At 38.6% G+C, this 26840-nt stretch overlaps 1 protein-coding gene across 2 annotated transcripts in view; it reads right to left on the bottom strand.

The window, feature by feature from the left end:
• The window catches only part of LOC125239223, a 37450-nt gene extending 19255 nt beyond the window's left edge, over positions 1-18195 (bottom strand). For both annotated transcript variants that reach the window (XM_048146749.1, XM_048146751.1), the window contains exons 1-4: positions 18004-18195; positions 11890-11975; positions 9919-10020; positions 1583-1663 (exon numbers count right to left, since the gene is read on the bottom strand). In XM_048146749.1, coding sequence (XP_048002706.1) covers positions 1583-1663; positions 9919-10020; positions 11890-11974 — 268 coding nt within the window. In that variant the 5' untranslated portion in view covers position 11975; positions 18004-18195. The remainder of the gene's footprint in view (positions 1-1582; positions 1664-9918; positions 10021-11889; positions 11976-18003) is intronic.
• Between the last annotated feature and the right edge of the window lie 8645 nt (positions 18196-26840).

Below are 26840 nucleotides of genomic sequence, written 5' to 3'. Positions count from 1 at the left end.
GGGGGGTACCCTAATAAAACATTTTTTTCCATTTTTTATTTTTGCACTTTGTTGGCCTGATTGATATACATATTGGTACCAAATTTCAGCTTTCTAGTGCTTACGGTTACTGAGATTATCCGCGGACGGACGGACGGACCCAATGTCGTGGCCGGGCCGTAAGGTCTGAGTGGAGGCTCAATCTGTAGGGCGTGCAGCCGGGAGGGGTGGCCCCTGTGCACACTATGTAGCGTGGACTAGGGTTGCAAAAAAACGGTTTTTTTTCTGGCTTGAAAAAAAAACATGAAAAAAACCGTGAAAAAGACAGTTTTTTTATTATTTTCTTAATTTTTTATCTTTTCTCTCTTCTATTATTATTATCAGTATTTATTTTCATTCTCTAGGCTACTAGGTTTTTTACAATATGTATATAAAAATAAAATATAAAAACATTAACAAAACAATATAAAAAGATATAAACATATTATAAAAAACCTAACCTAGGGTGCCGCCAGCAGTGGGGCAGGGCCCAAGCTGCCGGTGGTTAGGGCTGCAGAGAGAGGAACCGTCGAACTATCCGCGCTGTGTCCAAGATCACCGCCTTCTGCATCTGGCCCTTGATCCAGCCACCTAGCGAGAGTCTCTTAAGATGTTGGTCGAGACTCTTCGCTATGAGACCGTTCGCTTTATTATTTTTATTATAAATGGGCTCTTGGCCACAGACTAGCCAAAGGCAAAGACGTGGCCTACGATGGATAATAGGATAATAGTAGACATCATAGTAAACGTTTTTTTCCGAGGATATCGAAATTTCATCCCTTAGGAAGCCGAACGTAGCGCGGTGTTTTATGAAAATGAAAAAAAATGTGTGCTTATTGTGCAATAAAGATTAAATAAATAAATCGCGATCCCAGAGCGAGTATTCTCTAATAGTTTTTGTTGTAAAAACGAATATATGGAGAGAACACTGTAATCCATACTAATATAGTAATATTATAAATGGGAAAGTGTGTGTGTCTGTTTGTTTGTCCGTCTTTCACGGCAAAACGGAGCGACTAATTGACGTGATATTTTAACCCCCGACGCAAAAACGACGGGGTGTTATAAGTTTAACGTGTATGTCTGTCTGTGTGTCTGTCTGTCTGTCTGTTTGTCTGTCTGTATATGTGTGGGTGTCTGTCTGTGGCATCGTAGCTCCCGAACGGATGAACCGATATTGATTTACATAGTTCTTTTTGTTTGAAAGCTGAGTTAGCCGGGAGTGTTCTTAGCCATGTTTCATGAAAATCGGTCCACTATGTTGCGGTCGGGGTTTTTTTCAAAATTGTATTTTTTTAAGTGGAGATAGTTGAAGGGATGGAGAGTGACATATAGGCTACTTTTTGTCTCTTTCTAACGCGAGCGACGCCGCGGGTAAAAGCTGCCGGCGTATCATGCTGCCAATTTTATCACTTATCCACGTGGATAAAGCATCCGTCATGCTTTAGCAAGTATGTCAGTGTGAGAGTGACAGATGTCTTATCCACGTGGATAAGTGATAAAATTGGCAGCATGATACGCCGGCTGGTCTTACATATTTGTCTATGGTATACTAAGACATTACCTGTGTTATTCTGCATGTAGTTTTGATGTATATTCTGGAACCCATCGTACGGGTCGTTCGATATGTTTACATCCTCGTAACCTGTCGAAGAGAAATTTGGTTATAAATTGTAATATCATCACGTGATCGTCACTACTTTAAAAAAAACTTGTATCTTCGTCTGTCAATGAAAAGAAAATTGTAAAATTTATTAAACAGTTTGCAGTATGCAGGTAACTTTTTTTGAAGATGACAAAACGTGTTATCTCCGAAAGATTATGGATTATGGATTTGAACCTTATTACTATCATGATAGTTGCTTTTTAACTACACTGAGACTATAGCACGTGCCGTTTAAACGGGAGCTAGCCGCCGGGAATAATAGAAACAAAGGCCTTTGTTTAACAGATTACGGCTAAAGCTAAAAGTTCATCTCAGAAAATTCATACTATAAGCATGTATGGAATACATATAGACTTACTGCGTTTTAACTTTGAGGAGCAGCGTGAGATATGAGATTTTTTTAAAGTATTGACGATATATCCAGGTGCCGTAGCCGAATGGCATTTCTGCGACGCGAAACGAAAACGAAACGCCGCGAAAGGTAGTCTGGCTCTGTCGCGCCAATACGCAAGATCGATAGAGATAGATATCTACGAGCGTTTCGTTTCGTGAGCGTTTATGCCATTCGGCTACGCACCCTGACGTCGTAAATGTTCTAGCATAATCTAGAAAATTACTAAAAGCTAATCCGCGAACAGATAACTTGCTAGTGAATTCTGAACTTGATATAGGTATGTTCAAATTGCCGAAATATTACATGAGAAAGAAAGAGACAGCACACCTCGGACACTGGCGATCAAATATATGAAAGAGGCGCGTTCCTAGCACACAGTCTAAGCTCGTGTAGGTGAACGAGTACTATGCTTATATGAGTGAAATATGACAGGTCGACTGTTCGCGTTTTTGACAGGCGGCAACTGTGAGGTAACCGAGAGGGGGTGGGTGGCACTTTCAGCGGGGAGTGGGAGTGGCCATACTGTACGATAGTACTCTTTATTATACTGTGATAACAGCGCCCTCTTGACTATTAAATAGTCATATACAGGACGTATGTATTTTTGATATTACCTTATATTTAAAGGTTAATTACGGAACATATTTTCATATGATTTAATTTAAAATATGCTACTTTTATTTTAATAATTCAGCGCGCAACTGTCAATTAGTTCCGCGTCGTCAAATATACTTATGTGCACACAATACATTGCTGTCCAACTGTTCATTTTTTTTAAATTACACAGTTAAGTTTAATCACAGTTAGGACCAAACTTATAATTACTAGTTGTATGGGTTCTTAGCACTAAAATCTTGGTCTGGTTAAAGTTAAATAAATAAATATTGGGGACACCTTACACAGATCAACTTAGTCCCAAACTAAGCAAAGCTTGTACCTACTATGGGTGCTAAGCGACGATATACATACTTAAATAGATAAATACATACTTATATACATATAAAACATCCATGACTCAGGAACAAATATCTGTGCTCATCACACAAATAAGTGCCCTTACCGGGATTCAAACCCAGGACCGCGGCATAGCAGGCAGGGTCACTACCGACTGAGCCAGACCGTTCGTCCTTTAGTTTGAGTTAATATTAAAAATACACCCTGTATTTCTGGTAAAAATACACTCTGTATTTCTGGTAAAAATACACCCTGTATTTCTGGTAAAAATACACCCTGTATTTCTGGTCAGGCTTTAAATACGTCATCATCATCATCATCATATCAGCCCTATATCGCCCACTGCCGAGCATAGGCCTCTCTTCTAGTACGCCACTTGTCCCGGTCCTGAGCTAGTCTCATCCAGTTGTGACCTGCAATTTTCCGGATGTCGTAAAATACGAGTATAACGGGTTATCATTGATTGACTAGCACGCCATCTAATTCGCGGATTATCGAAACAATTTTATACATACATACATACAATCACGCCTGTGTCCCATGAAGGGGTAGGCAGAGCACATGAAACTACTCAAGTTTCAGTGCCACTCTTGGCAAATAAGGGGTTGACTGAAAACGAAACTGTGACAATTTTATAGATTATTTATTAGGTATCATGGATTCCCGCAACGTAGCGCCTGATTCAATCGATAATCTTTTAGCAATTTCGCGTTAAGTAAATGTAGTGTACCGGAATATAATCTAAGGCGTTTAAGAATTAAGGGAAGGCATGGAAAAATTCACACTCATACAGCAGGCCTCTGTGCTAGTCACAGCGGCTGCACCGGAAATGCAGAAAGTTACAGATTCGAATCCTACCGGAGGAATTTGATAGATGTGCAGAAACGTCAGCGACCGACTTATTTTTGAAACTAAAGGACTACATATTTTTGATTTAGAGCACATCCGTCAGTTTCCTCGTTCGTCAGATCTCTCATTCTTTGCGTATAGGTCAGAATTTTTAAACTGCTGACTAAACAGGAATTCTCGTGATGAGTTTATTAGTCAGATTCCTCTTTCGCCATATTTTTTATTTCTTCAGTATAGGTCAGAATTTGTCCGATCTCTTATTTTTTCCGTATTGGTCAGAATTTTTAAACTAGGTACTGACTAAACAGCATTCTCGTGACGAACACGTCCGTCAGTTTCCCCTTTCGTCAGATCTCTTATGTTTTCCATGTAGGTCAGATGTACCATAAATATTTTAGTCCTTTAGTTTCAACAATTAGTCGGTCACAGACGTTTCTGCACATCTATCTAAACTACGCTACATGCACCATCACTTGTAGCGTAGTAGTATTGCGCTTAAAAATATTCTTTAAGCTCAATTGGGCGGCCAGTAGCGCGTCATCCATCATGTCAGCAACACCTAAGTGCTGGTAGTTTTAAATCTATGTTGCTGTATTAAAATAAATTAATAGTTTAAAAAACACTATAAAACACGCTTTTATAAATGCACGTAAAAGCTAAAAATAAATTATGGATCGTTCAAGTTGTCTCTATTTGTGAGCTGAAGTTTAAAAACTATGTGCTTTTAATTATAATATTTGATTGTAAAAGCGTGGGGCGCTGGAACAGGAAAGACTTTTTGTATAACTTGCTGATAAATCAAATTATGCTATGTTACGGGAAGGAGGTTACACAGATTGACGCGCTAACTGGAGTTGCAGCATCACTAGTAGGTTCTACATTAAACAGTCAAATCAATTAAAAGTCAGTGTTCAAAGTAGGTACCAGTTTGTCGAACTCAGACAAAATATGCGCTAGTAGCGAGGAGAGTCGACAGTCACCGACACTTAGAACGCCGCTTTTTTCCGGTAATCAAAGTACAAATGGGGAAAGTGTCTACAGTGACAGGATGCAGAGTTCTTGTTCGTGGACGAGATATCTTTGGTTCTTTTTGGTAACCCTTAGGCGGCATATGTAAACGTTATGTTCTTATGCAACTGCATTCGCCAGGAAGTTCGGATTAGTATTTGTTTTCAAGAAAGTCTTTCCTGTTCCAGCGCCCCACGCTTTTACAATCAAATATTATAATTAAAAGCACATAGTTTTTAAACTTCAGCTCACAAATAGAGACAACTTGAACGATCCATAATTTATTTTTAGCTTTTACGTGCATTTATAAAAGCGTGTTTTATAGTGTTTTTAAACTATTAATTTATTTTATACTTTTTAGTCATTAATAATGAAATACTTTTAACATTTATACATAAATTTATTTCAAGTAGGCGGATTTTACATGCCATTTGTGGCTTAACGTGTACTTATTGCTAATTGCTACTTAATAATAACTAGCGGCTACCTTCTTATTACGGTATTATCATAAAAATGTTTATACCTAGTAAGTTATCCGTAAAAGATAGACAATATAGACATGTGCCATCGCGGACTTTTTGAAGACATTAGAGAGACATACTTTCGCCATACATTGTTTTGAAGCTCTCAGCTAGTGGGATTTTGTTTGACTCGATTAGAAAATATTGTCACATTTCAACTAATTCAAACAAAATTTAAGTATTTCTTTTTTGCCGAGCCCCCCTTTATTTGCTCTTAAGGGTCACAGGAAAACCATTACCCAACTTATTTTACAACGTTGATCTTTCTTTTATGCGGAGGCTTCGCCCCCCGAGCCCCCTTTGTTTTGCTCTTAAAGGTCACAAAAAAACGCTAACCCAACTTATCTTAAATACTACGTTGATCTTTCTTTCATGCGGGGGGCTTCGCCCCCCGAGCCCCCCTTTGTTTGATCTTAAAGGTCACAAGAAAACGCTAACCCAACTTATCTTAAATACTACGTTGATCTTTCTTTCATGCGGGGGGCTTGGTCCCCCGAGCCCCCCTTTGTTTGCTCTGAAAGGTCACAAGAAAACCCTAAACTAACTTATTTTAAATACAATGTTGATCTTTCTTTCATGTGGGGGGCTTAGCCCCCCGAGCCCCCCTTTGTTTGCTCTGAAAGGTCACAAGAAAACGCTAACCCAACTTATTCTAAATACTACGTTGTTCTTTCTTTCATGTGGGGGCTTAGCCCCCGAGCCCCCTTTGTTTGCTCTGAAAGGTCACAAGAAAACGCTAACCCAACTTATTCTAAATACTACGTTGATCTTTCTTTCATGCGGGGGCTTCGCCCCCGAGCCCCCCCTTTGTTTGCTCTGAAAGGTCACAAGAAAACGCTAACCCAACTTATTTTAAATACAACGTTGATCTTTCTTTTATGCGGGGGGCTTCGCCCCGCGAGCCCCCCTTTGTTTGCTCTTAAAGGTCACAAGAAAACGCTAACCCAACTTATTTTAAATACTACGTTGATCTTTCTTTTATGCCCGGCTTCGCCCCCCGAGCCCCCCTTTGTTTGCTCTGAAAGGTCACAAGAAAACGCTAACCCAACTTATTTTAAATACTACGTTAATCTATCTTTTATGCGGGGGGCTTCACCCCACGAGCCCCCCTTTTCGTTACTCTTAAGGGTAACAGGAAAACCCTAACCAAACTTATTTTAAATACAACGTTTATCTTTCTTTTATGCCCGGCTACGCCCCCCGAGCCCCCCTTTGTTTGCTCTTAAAGGTCACAAGAAAACGCTAACCCAACTAATCTTAAATACTACGTTGATCTTTCTTTCATGCGGGGGGCTTCGCCCCCCGAGCCCCCCTTTGTTTGCTCTTAAAGGTCAACAGAAAACGCTAACCCAACTTATCTTAAATACTACGTTGATCTTTCTTTCATGCGGGGGACTTCGCCCCCCGAGCCCCCCTTTGTTTGCTCTTAAAGGTCACAAGAAAACGCTAACCCAACTTATTCTAAATACTACGTTGATCTTTCTTTCATGCGGGGGCTTCGCCCCCGAGCCCCCTTTTCTTTACTCTTAAGGATCACAAGAAAACCTTAACCCAACTTATTTTAAATACTACGTTAATCTTTCTTTTATGCGGGGGGCTTCGCCCCCCGAGCCCCTCTTTTCGTTACTCTTAAGGGTAACAGGAAAACCCCAACCCAACTTATTTTAAATACAACTTTTATCTTTCTTTTATGCGGGGGCTTCGCCCCCCGAGCCCCCCTTTGTTTGCTCTTAAATGTCACAAGAAAACGCTAACCCAACTTATCTTAAATACTACGTTGATCTTTCTTTCATGCGGGGGACTTCGCCCCCCGAGCCCCCCTTTGTTTGCTCTTAAAGGTCACAAGAAAACGCTAACCCAACTTATTCTAAATACTACGTTGATCTTTCTTTCATGCGGGGGCTTCGCCCCCGAGCCCCCTTTTCTTTACTCTTAAGGATCACAAGAAAACCTTAACCCAACTTATTTTAAATACAACGTTGATCTTTCTTTTATGCGGGGGCTTCGCCCCCGAGCCCCCCTTTGTTTGCTCTGAAAGGTCACAAGAAAACGCTAACCCAACTTATTTTAAATACTACGTTGATCTTTCTTTCATGCTTCCCCCCTCGAGCCCCCCCCCCCCCCTTTTTCTGTTCATATCGTCCGGCACCATCATCAGGCCTTGAAACCTAATCGTAGTCATAGTTCATTACAAGGCTTTTCTAAGAAGCCCAAAAACAGCTATGATACGATGTTCCATCATGTAATTCCAGTTCATATCTTCCGGCTCCATCATCAGACCTTGAAACCTAATCGTAGTCAAAGTTCATTACAAGACTTTTCTAAGAAGCCCAAAAACAGCTATGATACTATGTTCCATCATGTAGTTCCAGTTCATATCTTCCGGCTCCATCATCAGACCTTGAAACCTAATCGTAGTCAAAGTTCATTACAAGACTTTTCTAAGAAGCCCAAAAACAGCTATGATACGATGTTCCATCATGTAGTTCCAGTTCATATCTTCCGGCTCCATCATCAGACCCTGAAACCTAATTGTAGTCAAAGTTCATTACAAGACTTTCCTAAGAAGCCCAAAAACAGCTATGATACGATGTTCCATCATGTAGTTCCAGTTCATATCTTCCGGCTCCATCATCAGACCTTGAAACCTAATCGTAGTCAAAGTTCATTACAAGACTTTTCTAAGAAACCCAAAAACAGCTATGATACGATGTTCCATCATGTAGTTCCAGTTCATATCTTTCGGCTTCATCATCAGACCTTGAAACCTAATTGTAGTCAAAGTTCATTACAAGACTTTTCTAAGAAACCCAAAAACGGCTATGATACGATGTTCCATCATGTAGTTCCAGTTCATATCTTCCGACTCCATCATCAGATCAGCTCAACAGTACCATATTATTGTATTGTCATCGGAACTACATATAGCTGCCAATTTTCATTACGCTACGACTCCTGGAAGATGGTTAAATTAGCCTCCGCAGATTCCATTACATAGTTAGTTACATACACGACGACCTAATAAAAAGCGTGTTAAAAAAAAAACAGCGAGTCTCCCGGAAGAAGTGAAACTTTTCCAACCAACCATTCAAAACCATTCTGGACATTCTGTTCTGTCACTGACAAAGACCGTATAAACAGATAAAGACGTATACCGGGTGCCCGGTAATTAATGGACAACAATTGTGAAAATCTCGAAAACTAGGCGACTTTTACTAAACCTTAATGTCGATTTTCTGGACCAGTATAAGGTGCCCTCTTGGTGGTTAAAAGGCCTGTCACCTGGTTTTCGAGATTTTCACACTTTTTGAAATTTTAGTACTACCTAAAATTTTAAAAAGTGTGAAAATCTCGAAAACCAGGCGACTTTTACTAAACCTTAATGTCGATTTTCTGGACCAGTGTAAGGTGCCCTCTTGGTGGTTAAAAGGCCTGTCACCTGGTTTTCGAGATTTTCACACTTTTTGAAATTTTAGTACTACCTAAAATTTTAAAAAGTGTGAAAATCTCGAAAACCAGGCGACTTTTACTAAACCTTAATGTCGATTTTCTGGACCAGTGTAAGGTGCCCTCTTGGTGGTTAAAAGGCCTGTCACCTGGTTTTCGAGATTTTCACACTTTTTAAAATTTTAGTACTACCTAAAATTTTAAAAAGTGTGAAAATCTCGAAAACCAGGCGACTTTTACTAAACCTTAATGTCGATTTTCTGGAATAGTATAAGGTGCCCTCTTGGTGGATAAAAGGTTGTTCATTAATTACCGGGCACCCTCTCTCCATATAGACAGAAAAAAACGTATCTCAGTACCATACAGAAAAAGTACGGTGGCCTAGATGGCATTACAGCTTTGGGGTGCGCTCAGCTAGATGGCGCTAATATTAATATTTGACATTTTAAAACATATCAAGCTAAGAATATGGGCCAAATTGTCAAAACTGAGGTTCAAAAGTTCTAAGCCCGTGTCAAGAGATGGCAGTCTATGCACTGTGATTACACATTTTCCTTTGACAGTAACTCTTTGTAATACTCGATCCTCTTTGGTTGTGTTGTGAGTAAGCGGCATTTCACGCAACGTAACAATGGCTGTTTGTTACGCGTTGTCAGTTGGAAGGCGCATTTAAAGTTCCACTTCAATAATTTTAGGTTCTTGAGTCTTGACTCCTGAGCGCTAGTGGCCTAGCGGTAAGAGCGTGCGACTTTCGATCCGGAGGTCGCGGGTTCGAACCCGACTTACCAATGAGTTTTTCGGAACTCGTGCGAAATTTCATTTGATATTTGCCAGTCGCTTTTCGGTGAAGGAAAACATCGTGAGGAAACCGGACTTATCCCAATAAGGCCTAGTTACCCTCCGGGTTGGAAGGTCAGATGGCAGTCGCTTTCGTAAAGCTAGTGTCTACGCCAAATCTTGAGATTAGTTGTCAAAGCGGACCCCAGGGTCCCATGAGCCGTGGCAAATGCCGGGATAACGCATATGGAGGATGATGATATGAGTCTTGACTCTACTCTTACCGTAGCTCCTAGAGATGTAGTGTTGGTTGTCGTGGTAGACGTCTCTCGCGTCGAACTCGGGTTCGACCCCCGGCCAGTACACTCCGCCGTCCATGGGGCTTCCTACAACAACAAAACAAATACTTAGATACATGTGGTACTTATAATCAGTGTACATGGGCGGCTCACTCCGCGATTCTATCGCCGCGCTACAAGCTACAAGTACATGTAGGCGGCCGCGAGTTCGCGGCCCATTCAGTGGTGACGACCTGACGACCTTCGCGCGGCGCTATAAAATTCAATGTCGGCTGCTCGTGTGCGGTCCGTTTGTTAATGTAGGCAAGAATTTAGAATGGCGGCATTTTATGAACATCAAAGGAGTGAGCCTTCTGTACTTGTATCTATTATATATTATGTGGTACATACACAGTTATAAACCGTGCTTCTTTTATCAGAACAAACCAACATACAACCGGCCAAAGGCATGTCAGGAATCAGGAAGATAGTACCTAGTTCAATGACAGTGCTTTTATCCCGCACTAGTGCGCTAAGTGGTTCATTGCTTGTCAGGTCGAAAACATAGAGTATATCGAATGAAAAACGTCGTACGATACACGGGTACGATATGCAAACTGACAGTTCAAACTGACACTGACAGATCTGTCAGTGTCAGTTTGCATACAAATCTTTTCTAAGATTATGAATTTTTAAGACTGTCTGTGGCGTGCCTAACTCGTGTCGATATAAACACTCCCTTCGGTCGTGTTTGAATTTATCGCTACTCGTTTCGAACTTCCTCTTTTCCGCACTTGTAACGTAATGTACTAATTCAGTACTCATGGTGCTACTTTATCACACTAATGTGAAAATACTTTATGTACCTATGTCAAAATTTGGTACCAAAGACAAATTATAACTCCGTATAGACAGATAAAGTCTAAGAAAAAAACGTACCCCAGTACCATACAGAAATAGGTACGGTGACCTAGATGGCATTACACCTTTGGGGTACGCTCAGCTAGATGGAGCTAATATTAATATTAGACATTTTAACACATATCACACATACAAGCTAAGCAAATTATGGGCCAAATTGTCAAAACTGAGGTTCAAAAGTTTTAAGACTGTGTCAAGAGATAGCAGTCTATGCACTGTGATTACACATTTTACTTCGACAGTAACTCTCTCCCGTCCCGTGTGGTGACGGGTTGAGAATTTCACCACCCCCTTTCATCCCGTGGGTGTCGTAGAAGGCGACTGTGGGATATGGGTTAAATTGTGGCGTAGGCGAGAGGCTGGCAACCTGTCACTGCAATGTCACAGTTTCGTTTTCTTTCAACCCCTTATTTGCCAAGAGTGGCACTGAAACTTGAGTAGTTTCATGTGCTCTGCCTACCCCTTCATGGGATACAGGCGTGATTGTATGTATGTATGTAGTAACTCTCTATAATACTCGATCCCCTTTGGAAGGTACTGAAAAACGTCGTACAATACATGTAAAGAGGAAATACCTATCCGGCAACCTTCAAATCAAAAGTGAATTCATCTTCTGGGCGAGCTCACTCCATCGTCGACCATGTCTTTGCGTCGCACGCGCCTGTGCCATTTAGTGCTGTTCATACAATTTCTTATTGGACGGGTGTTCATTCCGGGTAATCCGTGTCAGCTAGCGGAGGCCCTTAGGGACCGGCCACACTTAAGAGACGCATGTCCTGAGGTGCGGAACGGACGTCCGCGCCACGCCGCCTGAATGTAATTCAAAAAACGTCTCCTCAGTACATTTTGTATAGGAAGAACGTAAGACGCGCCCCAGGCGGCGCGGCGGAGACGTCCGTTGCGCGCCCCGAGACACGCGACGCTTAAGTAACGCTACCTTATGGGATTATCTTGGCAATGTTTTTGCTGGGATATTATCATTACATTACTATCAAATATGATACTACGAGTAGGTATATAAACAATATTTATTTATATTTAGGTTTGCTTCGTTACCTTGATGACTAGGTGGGCAATAGAAGGGGGGCTCATATCGGTCGAACCCCTCGTCCGAGGGAGATATACTGCCATAGCTTGACATTCTGTGGACAAACACGTTATATTAATTATAATTTAGTAAGTACCTACCGCCATTGTCGAGATCCAGAACACACAAAAATGTATTACATGAAAAAATTGTGCGTTTTGTCCGTCCGCGCGGAAAAAGTGAAACTTAGTAATGTGGAAATAAAAATAGGAAGGGGGATTTCAAAATTCGAGTTGGCAACACTGAGCGTTCAACGTTTAACGCTGTTAGTGAGCGTTAAACGCTGTGATTTGGAAGTCGCATTACAAGTTTTACTTCAATAAGTACCTAATAACAATATAAGTTTATGCTATTTTTGTACGCAACATGGGGGTTTATGAAAAACTTGTAGATAAAATGAAAGATCATGCTTTAAAACGAAACGTACAGCTTCTAATGACTACCGTGATCTACCAGTAGGTACAAGTGGCACTTGAGACAGAGATATGGACTAATTATAGACGGCGCCACTGTATCAGCCAAGTAACTCAAGTATAAGTAGGGTACCTCCATCCATTGCCATTAAGTTTTTTATTAGGCGAAAAGGGTTAGGAAGTACTAGGGCTTGCAATTCGAATATTCGGGTTCATTTTATGTATGTTACCTGATTACTCCGATTTCAATAATTATTTTTTGTTTGAAAGGAGCTACCTCCAAGGTGGTCCCATTTTAATCTGGAGCTGTTCTGATGATGGGATCCATGAAGAGTTGAGGGAACTCCTCAAATTTTAAAGGCACATGTATGGTGATTTCGATGTTTTCTTAAGTAACTCGAGTAGTTTCTCTCGAAAACTAGCACTTTCATAATGTGAACATAATGGTGATTGTTCTTTTTGAAGTCGGTTGTATTTTTTTGTAAAGTGTTTATTTTAGTACAATATTCATGTACAAATATATCGTTCTAATGATAGTGTTAGTTTGAATTATCCTGAGTGTCAGCGAAATTGTATGTTATGGAGTTATTCGAGAAATGGAAAGCAACTTGTGATTAATTTATACTTGCACACTAAGTAAAAATGAAAATGCTATCTAACAGCCCCCAATATACAGACATAAGAATTTATAATAAGTTACCTAATAATATTAAGTCACAGGAAACATCTCACTTACTTATTTTATAAAAGCATCAAGTCACTTTTACAACAAAAATGCTATTATTCTGTGGATGAATTCTTTACTGACATTTTTGATTAATTAGTTTTGTGTATAATGTAGTGAATAATTGACATTTTTAAGTAGCTACCTAATTTGGAAAAAGCAATTAATGTAATTCTTACTATTATAAGCCTTGATTATAAGCATGTTAATGAATGAATCTAGTATGTAAGTTTCTATGTTGCTATACCCTGACGGGTGCATGTTGTGACCTAATCTATAAAAACCGGCCAAGAGCGTGTCGGGCCACGCTCAGCGTAGGGTTCCGTAGTTTTCGGTATTTTTCTCAAAAAATACTGAACCTATCAAGTTCAAAACAATTTTCCTAGAAAGTTTTTATAAAGTTCTCCTTTTGTGATTTTTTTCATAATTTTTAAACATGGTTCAAAAGTTAGAGGGGGGGGGGGGACGCACTTTTTTTTCCTTTAGGAGCGATTATTTCCGAAAATATTAATATTATCAAATAACGATCTCAGTAAACCCTTATTCATTTTTAAATACCTATCCAACAATATATCGCACGTTGCGATTGGAATGAAAAAAAAAATCAGCCCCCACTTTACATGTAGGGGGGGTACCCTAATAAAACATTTTTTCCATTTTTTATTTTTGCACTTTGTTAGCGTGATTGTTATACATATTAGTACCAAATTTCAGCTTTCTAGTGACGGACGGACGGACGGACGGACGGACGGACGGATGGACGGACGGACGGACGGACGGACAGACAGACATGGCGAAACTATAAGGGTTCCTAGTTGACTACGGAACCCTAAAAACACCTATTGTAAACACATGTGTATGCAATAAATGATATGAAAAAAAAAAGTTCACAAAAAGCGGTTAATTAATTGAATTTAATTTGTAATCGAAAAGCAGTTTATTTAAAATGTACCTATAGCTGGACCTACGTGGATACAGGTAACATTATTTTCATATTGTCGTCATCTATTTGTTTAATTATTATTAATACCTAAACAAAATTGTCGTTTTTAACAATTATGTACAAAATCCCAGGAAGTAACAATATTATGGCCGCCAACATGTCAAATGTAAACATACAAATATTTGATACAACGTGCCCCACACATGTGACGACTACTGTCACAACATACACCCTATCTTTGTAATATTAAAGTTTAAATTCCACTAAAGTATAACATCATATGAGAAATTATCCAGTTTTGGTCAAAAAGGCATATTTAATATGAGAAAACGTGACGCTTATGATTTGGTTTAGTTGTTTTCTTAGCCAGTGTTTAGATCATAAAATTTAGGCATCATAGTTTCAGAAATAGTGCATTTAAATCGAGACTTTAAACGGCCATTATCAAGCCGGTAAAGTTCATTTGTCCCTTTCCGACGTATTGGTGTGATAGAAAGGGGTAAACGAACTTTTCCCCCCACTAGCTCGGAAACAAGTGTTTTGTCCCTTAATACCAGCCCCTCTAGCACAACCTGCCTTTTCGCGCGCGAGTCTATACTTGAAGTCGCGCTTGATGTATGGACTCGCGCGCGACAAGGCAAGTTGTGCTAAAGGGTCAGCGGATAAAAACGCATTTTATCCACTAGTGGATAAAATAATTTGACCTTGAATATAGGCAAAATTTCTGCTTTAAAATTGATAAAATTGATAAAAATGGGTTAAAGTGATGATGATGTTTTTCCACCTGTGGAGCTACTGGAAGCAGTGATAAACGTGTTTTCTGCATTGTACTTTCCTCTCTATAATAGTGACGGGAAAAGTTTTGTGTTACACACGGGTGCAAATGTATTTTACTTCTCGCGTGTTGAAAAACTCTCCAAATTCAGGATTCTAACTTTCAACTATAGAATCCTTTCACTTGCTCGTTTTTAGGGTTCCGTAGTCAACTAGGAACCCTTATAGTTTCGCCATGTCTGTCTGTCCGTCCGTCCGTCCGTCCGTCCGTCCGTCCGTCCGTCCGTCCGTCCGTCCGTCCGTCCGCGGATAATCTCAGTAACCGTTAGCACTAGAAAGTTGAAATTTGGTACCAATATGTATATCAATCACGCCAACAAAGTGCAAAAATAAAAAATGGAAAAAAATGTTTTATTAGGGTACCCCCCCTACATGTAAAGTGGGGGCTGATATTTTTTTTAATTCCAACCCCAACGTGTGATATATTGTTGGATAGGTATTTAAAAATGAATAAGGGTTTACTCAGATTGTTTTTTGATAATATTAATATTTTCGGAAATAATCGCTCCTAAAGGAAAAAAAGTGCGTCCCCCCCCCCCCCCTCTAACTTTTGAACCGTATGTTTAAAAAATATGAAAAAAATCACAAAAGTAGATATTTATAAAGACTTTCAAGGAAAATTGTTTTGAACTTGATAGGTTCAGTAGTTTTTGAGAAAAATACGGAAAACTACGGAACCCTACACTGAGCGTGGCCCGACACGCTCTTGGCCGGTTTTTCAATTCTACCCTTGCAAAAACCGGCCAAGTGCGAGTCGGGCTCGCGCACAAAGGGTTCCGTAGCAGCAAACCAAAATTACAGTTAAATCAACCTATCTCAAAAACTATAAGAGATACTTTGATCAAACCAAAAATCGTTGAAAGAGTTAATTAGCATGCATCACCTCTATTTTTTTTAGAATTTTATACCCCGTAGTTATAAAAATAGAGGGGGGGGGACATACTTTTTACGACTTTGAGAGCTGATATCTCAAAAACCGTTCACTTTAAGAAAAATGTTTTTTAGAAAACTTTATATCATTTTAAAAGACCTTTCCATTGATACCCCACACGGGTATGTACATCGAAAAAAAAATTTTCATCCCTCAGTTACATGTATGGGGGCCCCACCCCCAATTCTTTTTTTTACTATTTAGTGTCATAATTTTGTAGCGGTTCATACAACACATATTCCCATCAAATTTCATCACTGTAGTACTTATAGTTTCCGAGTAAATCGGCTGTGACAGACGGACAGACGGACAGACGGACATAAGGGTTCCGTTTTTGCCATTTTGGCTACGGAACCCTAAAAAATGAAAATGAAAATAAAATATTTATTTTTCAAGTAAGTAGGCATATTACAATGCGCATATGAACGTCAAATAAAGCTACGCCGGCTCTAACCCTACGCCTCAGCCTCGAGAAGATTAACAAATAACTATTATCGGCTTGATAACTTTAGTAAACATTTATGAATAAAGGGTTATTTGACGACCGGTCTGGCGCAGTCGGTAGTGAGCCTGCCTGCTACGCCGCGGTCCCGGGTTCGAATCCCGGTAAGGGCATTTATTTGTGTGATGAGCACAGATATTTGTTCCTGAGTCATAGATGTTTTCTATGTATATAAGTATGTATTTATATATTATATATATCGTTTTCGGAGTACCCACAACACCAGCCTTCTTGAGCTTACCGTGGGCCTCCGTCAATCTGTGTAAGAATGTCCTATATAATATTTATTTATTTAAAATTCACGGCTCGAAAAGAGTGGTGTTTGAAAATTCCGGTAAGTTATCTTATCTACCTAGGTCAGCCATACTCAAAGTGTGCTCCACGGAACCCTAGGGCTCCGTAAAGCCTCTCTGGGGGCTCCGTGTGAATATAGGTAACAATGAGAAAAAATCGAAAATACACCTCTCATCTCTAGTCGGATAGTTAATTCAACACTTATTAAAATAAAGATTGCAACAAACTTTTTTTTGTTTTTTTTTTATTTAAGTATTTAAGGGTTCCGTCAGATATTTTGGTTTCCAAAAGGGTTCCATGGGAAAATAAGTTTGAGAACCGCTGACCTAGGTGGTAGGTACGTGGCTTCAGAAATAAATAACAGCCCGACCAAACAAGTTTGTCACTCGAAAAAAGCGCGGTATTACCTTTAAATTTAATGGAAAAGATATATATCGTCGCTTAGCACCCATAGTACAAGCTTTGCTTAGTTTGGGGCTAAGTTGATCTGTGTAAGGTGTCCCCAATATTTATTTATTTATCAAAGTTCCCGCCTAGGTTTACCGCTTATTTATAGTGACGAAGTATAAGTACAGTAACTTTGTCGCCTGAATGTATGGAGCAGTATGCGTCAAATCCAGTAGTTCTGATTTTTTGCAGATTTGTTTATGATGTTGGCCTAATGAATAATTTTGTGAGGCCAAGTTTGTGACCTCGAGCGCCGAACGCAACTTTGTCAAAAATCGAAAAAATCGCTTCTTTCTCAAATTTTGGCGATTATAACCCTAAAGGAGGTTATTGAAAAAACTTTCTTAGAACGTTTTTAAAGAATATGTTTATTAACCATACCATTTTCCTATTATGAATAAACTGTTTTCTAATATATAGGTTTGTTGCCACATTTCAATAAATTATAAAACAATAGTTATTTGTTATACAAGGGGGCAAAGTTGTATTTTAACGCCGAGTGTGGAATTGAAAAACGAGCAAGTAAAAGGATTCTATAGTTGGACCACGAGCGAAGCGAGTGGTTCGAGAATAGAATCCTGAACTTGCGAGTTTTTTAACACACGAGAAGTAAAATACATTTGCACCCGAGTGTAACACAAAACTTTTCCCCTCACTATAGCGAGGAAACTACAACGCAAAAAATGCGTTTATCACTGCTTCCAGTAGTTCCACAGGTGGTAAATCATCTTTATTACTAGATTCACCTACTTTTATCAATTTTAAAGCAGTTAATTTGACTTTATTCAAGGTCAAATTACTTTACCCACTAGTGGATAAAATGCGTTTTTACCCGCTGGTATTGAAAGACAAAACACGTGTTTCCGAGCTAGTGAGGGGAAAAAAAAAATCTCCGAGTCATCCATATTTATTATTTACCCCCAGACCCCAGTAAACGCATAAAATGTGCTGATCAAGTATTGAAAATAAATATGAAACGAAAGAAAATTGTTTACCTCGATTAAATAAATCGCAATCTGTGCACAAATTCACCAAATAAACCACATTTTCACCACATCACTATAAAAATCACACCTAATTTTCCAAATTCAAAACACCACTTTTCATAAACTATAAAGGCACTCACACACGGGCGTTCTAACTTTTTTATTTATTTTTCTTAGTGTGTCAGTTTGACAGGTAAAAACGCGGCAACCGTGGCGGCGGGACTGGCTGGATTTTCGGGCTTCGCTCCAGGGAAGGCGGGGCATAGATAACTGGCCCCGTAGCCGAATGGCATTTCTCCGACGCCAAACGAAAGCGATACGCCGCTGGCTCTGTCGCGCCAATACGCAAGCGCGATAGAGATAGATATCTACTAGCGCTTCGTTTCGTGAGCGTTTCGTGAGCGATTGTGCCATTCGGCTAGCCACCCTGAATTAAAAAAGTGTGGGAGCTAAACGCTGTAAGCGACGCCATGGCGTGATAATTTTCGACTGGCAAAAGGAATAATAAATTAATGATGGAACACGATAGCAATGTTTGATGTGAAATGTAATTTATAAAAATATTTTTGTGTATTCAAGAAATGGATGACGGGTAGAAGGTACGTACACAGTTAATGAATACTTAAAGTACTTACAAATTTTCCATAGGTGTAATAAATAATTGAGTTTCATTATATTACATACATTTTGTGCATCTTATCTTCTTTCGGTTATTCATTTTGCGCTATATTAATAGAAATATAATTATTAAACCATTAAAAACAATTATTAATATATTTAACATCGATATAACCATATCTATGTGGTTAACCTACCCTGTCACAGGTAAAAGTAAAAAAAGTGACACGCATATCTCATATCACGCTGTTCTTTACTGTAATTACTGTGTTTTTTGTTATTAATTGTACAATAAAGAGTTTACTACTACTACTACTACATATATACAAATAGTCAAATAGGTTAACTTATTTCGTCTAAATACACCGTGTTTTTTTTTGTTTTCCGTTAAATTCGACACGCAGTTAGGTTCATTACACAGAGAACCTCCTCCAGGGGTTGGTCTGTGGTTCATTATCAGGAACACCCGGTATATCGCTTTTTTTTAATTCAAAAAGAAAAATTTTTTTCCTTGTCAAAACAAATAACATTAGGAATTGGTAAATGATGTCGGATACAGACATGTGTCCAGTAATTAAATATATTTTTTTAATAATTCAATAACCGTAAGAGTAAAGATGCAATTTTTTTAGAGAAATTAATTGTATTGGACCTAAAGAATCGAGTATTATAGAGAGTTACTGTCAAAGTAAAATGTGTAATCACAGTGCATAGATTGCCATCTCTCGACACAAGCTTCAAACTTTTGAACCTCAGTTTTGACAATTTGGCCCATATGTTAGCTTGATATGTGTTAAAATGTCAAATATTAATATTAGCCCCATCTAGCCGAGCGTTCCCCAAAGGTGTAACGCCATCTAGGCCACCGTACCTTTTTCTCTAGGACTTTGAGGTACGTTTTTTTCTTAGACTTTATCCGTCTATACGGAGTTACATATGTCTTTGCTTAAAGTAATAACGGAATTCAATAAACACACGGTGTATAATACTGTCTACATCTCACATACAACATTTCGACAGTAACATAAAGTCAGCTCCGCCCCATACCTAACCTCTTCCATTGGTCAAATCCATATCCCTTCCTTACAACACTGTCATTCAATGTATTATCTACCTTAATACCAACAGCATAAGATCTGTAATGAATGATTGCAGGCTTACATACAATTTTAAAAGGTCGTATGAGTCTAATAATACATTTGAAATTGAACTGTGCGTCTTAGTAATAGAGATGAAAGTGTAATAACTTAGAAGAACGATATCGTCACTACTTTGAAAAAATCTCTTATCTCACGCTGCTCCTCAAAGTTAAAACGCAGTAAGTCTATATGCATTCCATACATACTTACTACAATTTTCTTTTCATTGACAGACGAAGATACAAGTTTTTTTAAAAGTAGTGACGATATGCGACTTTGCGATAGTAATTATTTCATATCTATTCTAATGAGTTCATTAAATTTGGTTGTGATACTTCTGATGTTAATAATTTTGAATCTGAATACGTTAGTGTTATGGTGCATTTTTAACCCCCGACGCAAAAACGAAGGGGTGTTATAAGTTTAACTCAGCTTTCAAACAAAAAAAACTAAATCCAAATCGGTTCATCCGTTCGGGAGCTGCCACAGACAGACACACACACAGACAGACACGTCAAACTTATAACACCCCGTCGTTTTTGCGTCGGGGGTTAAAAAAAATAAGAATATACAAAGCTAATTCGATTACATCGTAATTTTACTCTAAATCAAATCATATTACTATCATCCAGAATTCCAGATCATTAACATGATAAGTCCATCGACTGATTGCCCCTAAGTCAGGGGTTCCCAATCTTTCCACATTATGACCCCCACAGAACTTAATTTAGATAGAAGAAACAAATTCATATACTTATTTGTATAGGGGCCGAGCGTGTCAAATTTTGTACTGAAGTTGATTCTTGCCTGTAATTTTAAATATGTCTCAGGCTCTTATTTGTTCATAATTTTTGTGTTGTTGCAATTAAATATCACGTAACGAGGCATTTTTTATGTTTTGGTTGACTTCAACTTACAAAAATTGACGCCCGAAAGCTGCAAGCTGCGAGTAAAGACGGACAACTCAGTGGATTTCACTGAGTTCATTTGACACGCTAAGTAGATACGTTTGCTTGATCTATGGTATATATGACATCTGTGATGGCCCCTTTGCCCCTTTAAAGCGTTTTTGTATCATCGCTACCACTACACATGAAACCAAGTCCCCCGTCGCGTCTGTATGTGTGTTCGCGATAAACTCAAAATCAAAATAATTTATTCAGCATGGCCATCCCACAGGACAGGGGACACTTTTACACGTCATCATACAGGTACATATATTTACAAAAAAATTAAGATTGAATTGAAATTACAATAGGCTAGTTTCCTACTAGGTACTCAAATCAGCTTCTTTTTAAGAACTGTCAAAACGATTCGCTAATAGGGAATTACTATGTACTGAGGAGTGACGATGACGTCACGGTCAATTCATTTACTTTATATCTTTTTCTTTGACTTATTTAATAGAAATTATGTTTAAACATAACTACTGTCCATGTTTTTCTTCTAATTATTCGGTGCTTTATTTCGTGCACTGGAAAAAATATTTTATTTTAAGTATAGGAAACTAGATAATACTAATTTTACTATAAATCTACTGGCTCTTGAATTTCCTGAAGGTTTGGGTATATATGTATGTAAACACTGTATATGAGACAAGTAAGGACATCCATACTTAATATTATAAATGGGAAGGTGTGTGTGTCTGTTTGTTTGTCCGTTTTTCACGGCAAAACGGAGCGACGAATTGACGTGATTTTTAGGGTTCCGTAGCCAAAATGGCAAAAACGGAACCCTTATAGTTTCGTCATGTCCGTCTGTCCGTCTGTCCGTCTGTCACAGCCGATTTACTCGGAAACTATAAGTACTACAGTGATGAAATTTGATGGGAATATGTGTTGTATGAACCGCTACAAAATTATGACACTAAATAGTAAAAAAAAAGAATTGGGGGTGGGGCCCCCATACATGTAACTGAGGGATGAAAATTTTTTTTTCGATGTACATACCCGTGTGGGGTATCAATGGAAAGGTCTTTTAAAATGATATAAAGTTTTCTAAAAAACATTTTTCTTAAAGTGAACGGTTTTTGAGATATCAGCTCTCAAAGTCGTAAAAAGTATGTCCCCCCCCCTCTATTTTTATAACTACGGGGTATAAAATTCTAAAAAAAATAGAGGTGATGCATGCTAATTAACTCTTTCAACGATTTTTGGTTTGATCAAAGTATCTCTTATAGTTTTTGAGATAGGTTGATTTAACTGTAATTTTGGTTAAGTTATTGGTTTATTATATTTGCTGCTACGGAACCCTTTGTGCGCGAGCCCGACTCGCACTTGGCCGGTTTTTTTAAGTGGAGATAGTTGAAGGGATAGAGTGATATAGGCTACTTTTTGTCTCTTTCTAACGCGAGCAAAGCCGCGGGCAAAAGCTAGTTAAAATATTAGAAAGTTTGGGTATATATTTTGTAAAGATTTTGTGTGAATGTTTAAATTTTCTTTTTTTTTTTTTTTCGACAGGTCCCAGTAGGCTACTTGCCTCCTAGTCAAATCAGCTTCTTTTTAAGAACTGTCAAAACGATTTTGAACGACTTGCTAATATGGAATTAATATGAAATCGAATTGAGTGACGTCACGGTCAACTGATTTACTTTATATATTTCTATAATGATTTATAAAATATAAATTGGAGTTAAAAATAACTTCTATCCATATTTATCCTATAATTATCTGATGCTTTATTACGTGCATGGTATAAAATATTTTATTTTAAGTACAGTCAAGTTGCCTATCAACAGATGCTTGTGAATTTTAGTGTACAAATGATCACCAATAAAAAAATTGTCTACAAAATAGAACCAAAATGTTGTTTAAGCTGGTTTCCTAAGAAAACTGGGTCATTTAGGGGCCGGGGCGTCTCCATCCATACGTCACCAGTGACCACCCAAACCCAAGCTTAACGCTTTTGAGCAAAGACATAATGTAACTCCGTATAGACGGATAAAGTCTAAGAAAAAAACGTACCTCAAAGCCATAGAGAAAAAGGTACGGTGGCCTAGATGGCGTTACACCTTTGGGGAACGCTCGGCTAGATGACGCTAATATTAATATTTGACATTTTAAAACATATCAAGCTAACAATATGAGCCAAAATGTCAAAACTGAGGTTCAAAAGTTTTAAGCGTGTGCCGAGAGATGGCAGTCTATGCACTGTGATTACACATTTTACTTTGACAGTAGTTACTGTATTATAGAGAGTATTATAGAGAGTTCTCTATAATACTCGATCCTCTTTGCTTTTGAGTAACGTATTATAGTTATTTGTTATACAAGGGGGCAAAGTTGTATTTTAACGCCGAGTGTGGAATTGAAAAACGAGCAAGTGAAAGGATTCTATAGTTGAACCACGAGCAAAGCGAGTGGTTCGAGAATAGAATCCTGAACTTGCGAGTTTTTTAACACACGAGAAGTAAAATACATTTGCACCCGAGTGTAACACAAAACTTTTCCCCTCACTACAGCGAGGAAACTACAACGCAAATAATGCGTTTATCACTGCTTCCAGTAGTTCCACAGGTGGTAAATCATCTTTATTACTAGATTCACCTACTTTTATCAATTTTAAAGCAGTTAATTTGACTTTATTCAAGGTCAAATTACTTTACCCACTAGTGGATAAAATGCGTTTTTACCCGCTGGTATTAAAGGACAAAACACGTGTTTCCGAGCTAGTGAGGGGAAAAGGAATTTATTTATTTATCTTATTTAATTGTCAGATTTTCAGAAATTCGATAGCACTCGTCGACAAGGTCCTAAGATCAGGGGATCGATTGTTGAATTTCGAACGCACGAATTCGCTGTTCGAAAGTCTGTGGAAAACGACGTAATGCTATTTTTGAACTAACCTAACCACAAAATTAAAATTTTGAAAAAACCCCCGACCGCGACATAGTGGACCGATTTTCATAAAACATGGCTAAGAACACTCCCGACTGACTCAGCTTTCAAACAAAAAAAACTAAATCGAAATCGGTTCATCCGTTTGGGAGCTACGATCTACGATGCCACAGACAGACACACACACACAGACAGACAGACACACAGGCACGTCAAACTTATAACACCCCGTCGTTTTTGCGTCGGGGGTTAAAAAGGACGGCTAGTAATTTTAAAACTAGTGGTAATGACCACTCGTTTTCGATTCTGTTAGTAGAATTTAAATCGCTAGTAGTGGAGATACTTAATTTTAAATATTTTATTATTTAATTTGTGTAATGTAATACCTAGATTCTTTTTTGTTTTTGTTAAACTAATTTTATTGTTGTTAATTGTGATTATTTGTGATATTTTATGTGTGTACCTAAATTGCATGATCCCAGTTGCTCGAAATAAAGTGTTTTTTTTTTTTTTTTATTGAACGAATTTCACGAAATCGAATTGCCGACATTCAAAAATCGGCCCCCTGCTAAATTTGATGATGGGATGGGGCACTAAACAACAATGTGGTGTGGTGTGCGCATTAAAAACTCTCGGTGCCCACAAAGTTTGGGAACCCCTACCCTCAACTGCAGTGACTCAGTAATGAAATTAATGAGTGTGAAAATGAGTGCGGTTTCGAATTGGGGGTGGGTTTGTTTTGACAGCGCCCCCTGGGGTTAGATTAGGTTAGATTACATCGGGCTAGCAATTATGACACCCCACAGATAGATTCACAGTTATTACGAGTATTTTTTTTGATTCTCAAATCCTGGAAGTGGTGCATTGTTTATTGTCATTTTTAACCCTTAAATGCATGACCTTGACAAAGATTTATTCAAATTTGAATTTTGACATACTGTCAATAGAGTCAAAAATAGATGATGCCACAGAATATATAATAGTACAAGTACAGAAGGCCCACTGCTTTGATGTTCACGAAATGCCGCCTTTTTAAATGCCTACAAAATTCTAACAAAGAAACGAGCCGCACGTGCGCAGCGTCGAATGATAGGGTTGCCTATGGATTAAAACGAATTAATTCTCAGATAAAATGTTATACTATTATATCCAAGTCTTGGGTACTTTCTAGGTAAATATACAGTATTTATATATTTTTGTTTAAGCCTTCTGCATCACAAGCCTTATTGAACTTTTCCGTGGGACTTAATCAATAAGATCAGTGTAAGATTGTCCTATTTTATTCACGATGTCTATTTAACTAAGCATTATTAGCCATTCCACACGTGGACATCGCATACGAACCTTGAAAAAAACTCGCTACGTACGTAATGTAACAATTGAAAGTGCGAACGTGCGTTCCGTGAGAACGCGCGCCACCCCTGATTAGGCCGCGAACTCGCGGCCGCCAGCATGTACTTGTAGCGCGGCGATAGAATCGCGGAGTGAGCCGCCCCTGATGATGCGTATATACATCACTATGCATTTAAGGGCTAACCCCCGACGCAAAAACGACGGGGTGTTGTAAGTTTGACGTATCTGTCTGTGTGTATGTCTGTCTATCTGTCTGTCTGTCTGTCTGTTTGTATGTCTGTCTGTGTGTCTGTCTGTGGCATCGTAGCTCCCGAACGGATGAACCGATTTAGATTTAGTTTTTTTATCTGAAACCTGAGTTAGTCGGGAGTGTTCTCAGCCATGTTTCATGAAAATCGGTCTACTATGTCGCGGTCGGGGGTTTTTTCAGTTTTAATTTTGTGGTTAGGTTATTACATAAATAATGTACACAGACAGTTGTTTCCTAGTGTTCAATTTACTTCTATGTACCATTAAGCCACAAATCAAAACAATTTATTTATTTACTTAACCTTTATTGCACAACATAAAGTAAACGGCGAACTTAATTTCCATATATTTATGCAGTTTTTAGGGTTCCGTAGTCAACTAGGAACCCTTATAGTTTCGCCATGTCTGTCTGTCCGTCCGTCCGTCCGTCCGTCCGTCCGTCCGCGGATAATCTCAGTAACCGTTAGCACTAGAAAGCTGAAATTTGGTACCAATATGTATATCAATCACGCCAACAAAGTGCAAAAATAAAAAATGGAAAAAATTTTTTTATTAGGGTACCCCCCCTACATGTGAAGTGGGGGCTGATATTTTTTTTCATTCCAACCCCAACGTGTGATATATTGTTGGATAGGTATTTAAAAATGAATAAGGGTTTACTAAGATCGTTTTTTGATAATATTAATATTTTCGGAAATAATCGCTCCTAAAGGAAAAAAAAGTGCGTCCCCCCTCTAACTTTTGAACCATATGTTTAAAAAATATGAAAAAAATCACAAAAGTAGAACTTTATAAAGACTTTCTAGGAAAATTGTTTGAACTTAATAGGTTCAGTAGTTTTTGAGAAAAATACGGAAAACTACGGAACCCTACACTGAGCGTGGCCCGACACGCTCTTGGCCGGTTTTTTTTTCAGTTATTTTCAACTTGTCAATGAGTCCTTTAAAAAGTTTTTATTATCATAATACTTATTTAATACTGTAGAATATACTTTGCTGGCGGTGGCGAGATGTAAAAATGGTAACATGGCAAACCTACATGTTACAGCCGCCACGCGCCGCGCGCACTGACCGCTGAGAGACAAAAAAAAATAATTAAAAAATGTGCATGTCGCGCGTCTTTTGTTTTTGTTGAAAATTATTTCTCTCTCATAAAAGGGAAATTGGTACGTCTGAATTACATTCATTTAAATATATTTGAAGCATGTGATTTTGTTATTGATGTAAATAACTGTGTGATTTTGACTGGGCTGCCTCTAGTGCAGTGTATAATGCAGGTACTTATAATAATTGTTTAATACATATAATTATGTTAATTTAAGGTCAACTAAATCTTGGCACTAAAAATGGCGCGTAATTCAAATTTTCTATGGGACTTCAACCTTCGGCCCTACATTTTCAATTCAATTAGTAAGGTTGTGGCTCGTTGATGATAATTCCGCTAACGTCAAGGATTGGGAACGCATGCGTTTTATCAGGGGCGGCTCACTCCGCGGTCCTTTCGCCGCGCTACAAGTACATGCCGGCGGCCGTGAGTCGCGGCCCATTCAGTGGCGACGACCTTCGCGAGGCGCAATAGAATTCAATGTCGTCTGCACGCGTGCGGTCAGTTTGTTAATGTAGGTAAGAATTTAGAATGGCGGCGTTTTGTG

Source organism: Leguminivora glycinivorella, chromosome 25 (genome assembly GCF_023078275.1).
Source record: "Leguminivora glycinivorella isolate SPB_JAAS2020 chromosome 25, LegGlyc_1.1, whole genome shotgun sequence".
NCBI lineage: Eukaryota > Metazoa > Arthropoda > Insecta > Lepidoptera > Tortricidae > Leguminivora > Leguminivora glycinivorella.
The sequence above is the reverse complement of the archived record's forward strand: the minus strand, read 5'-3'. Positions and strand labels throughout refer to the sequence as shown.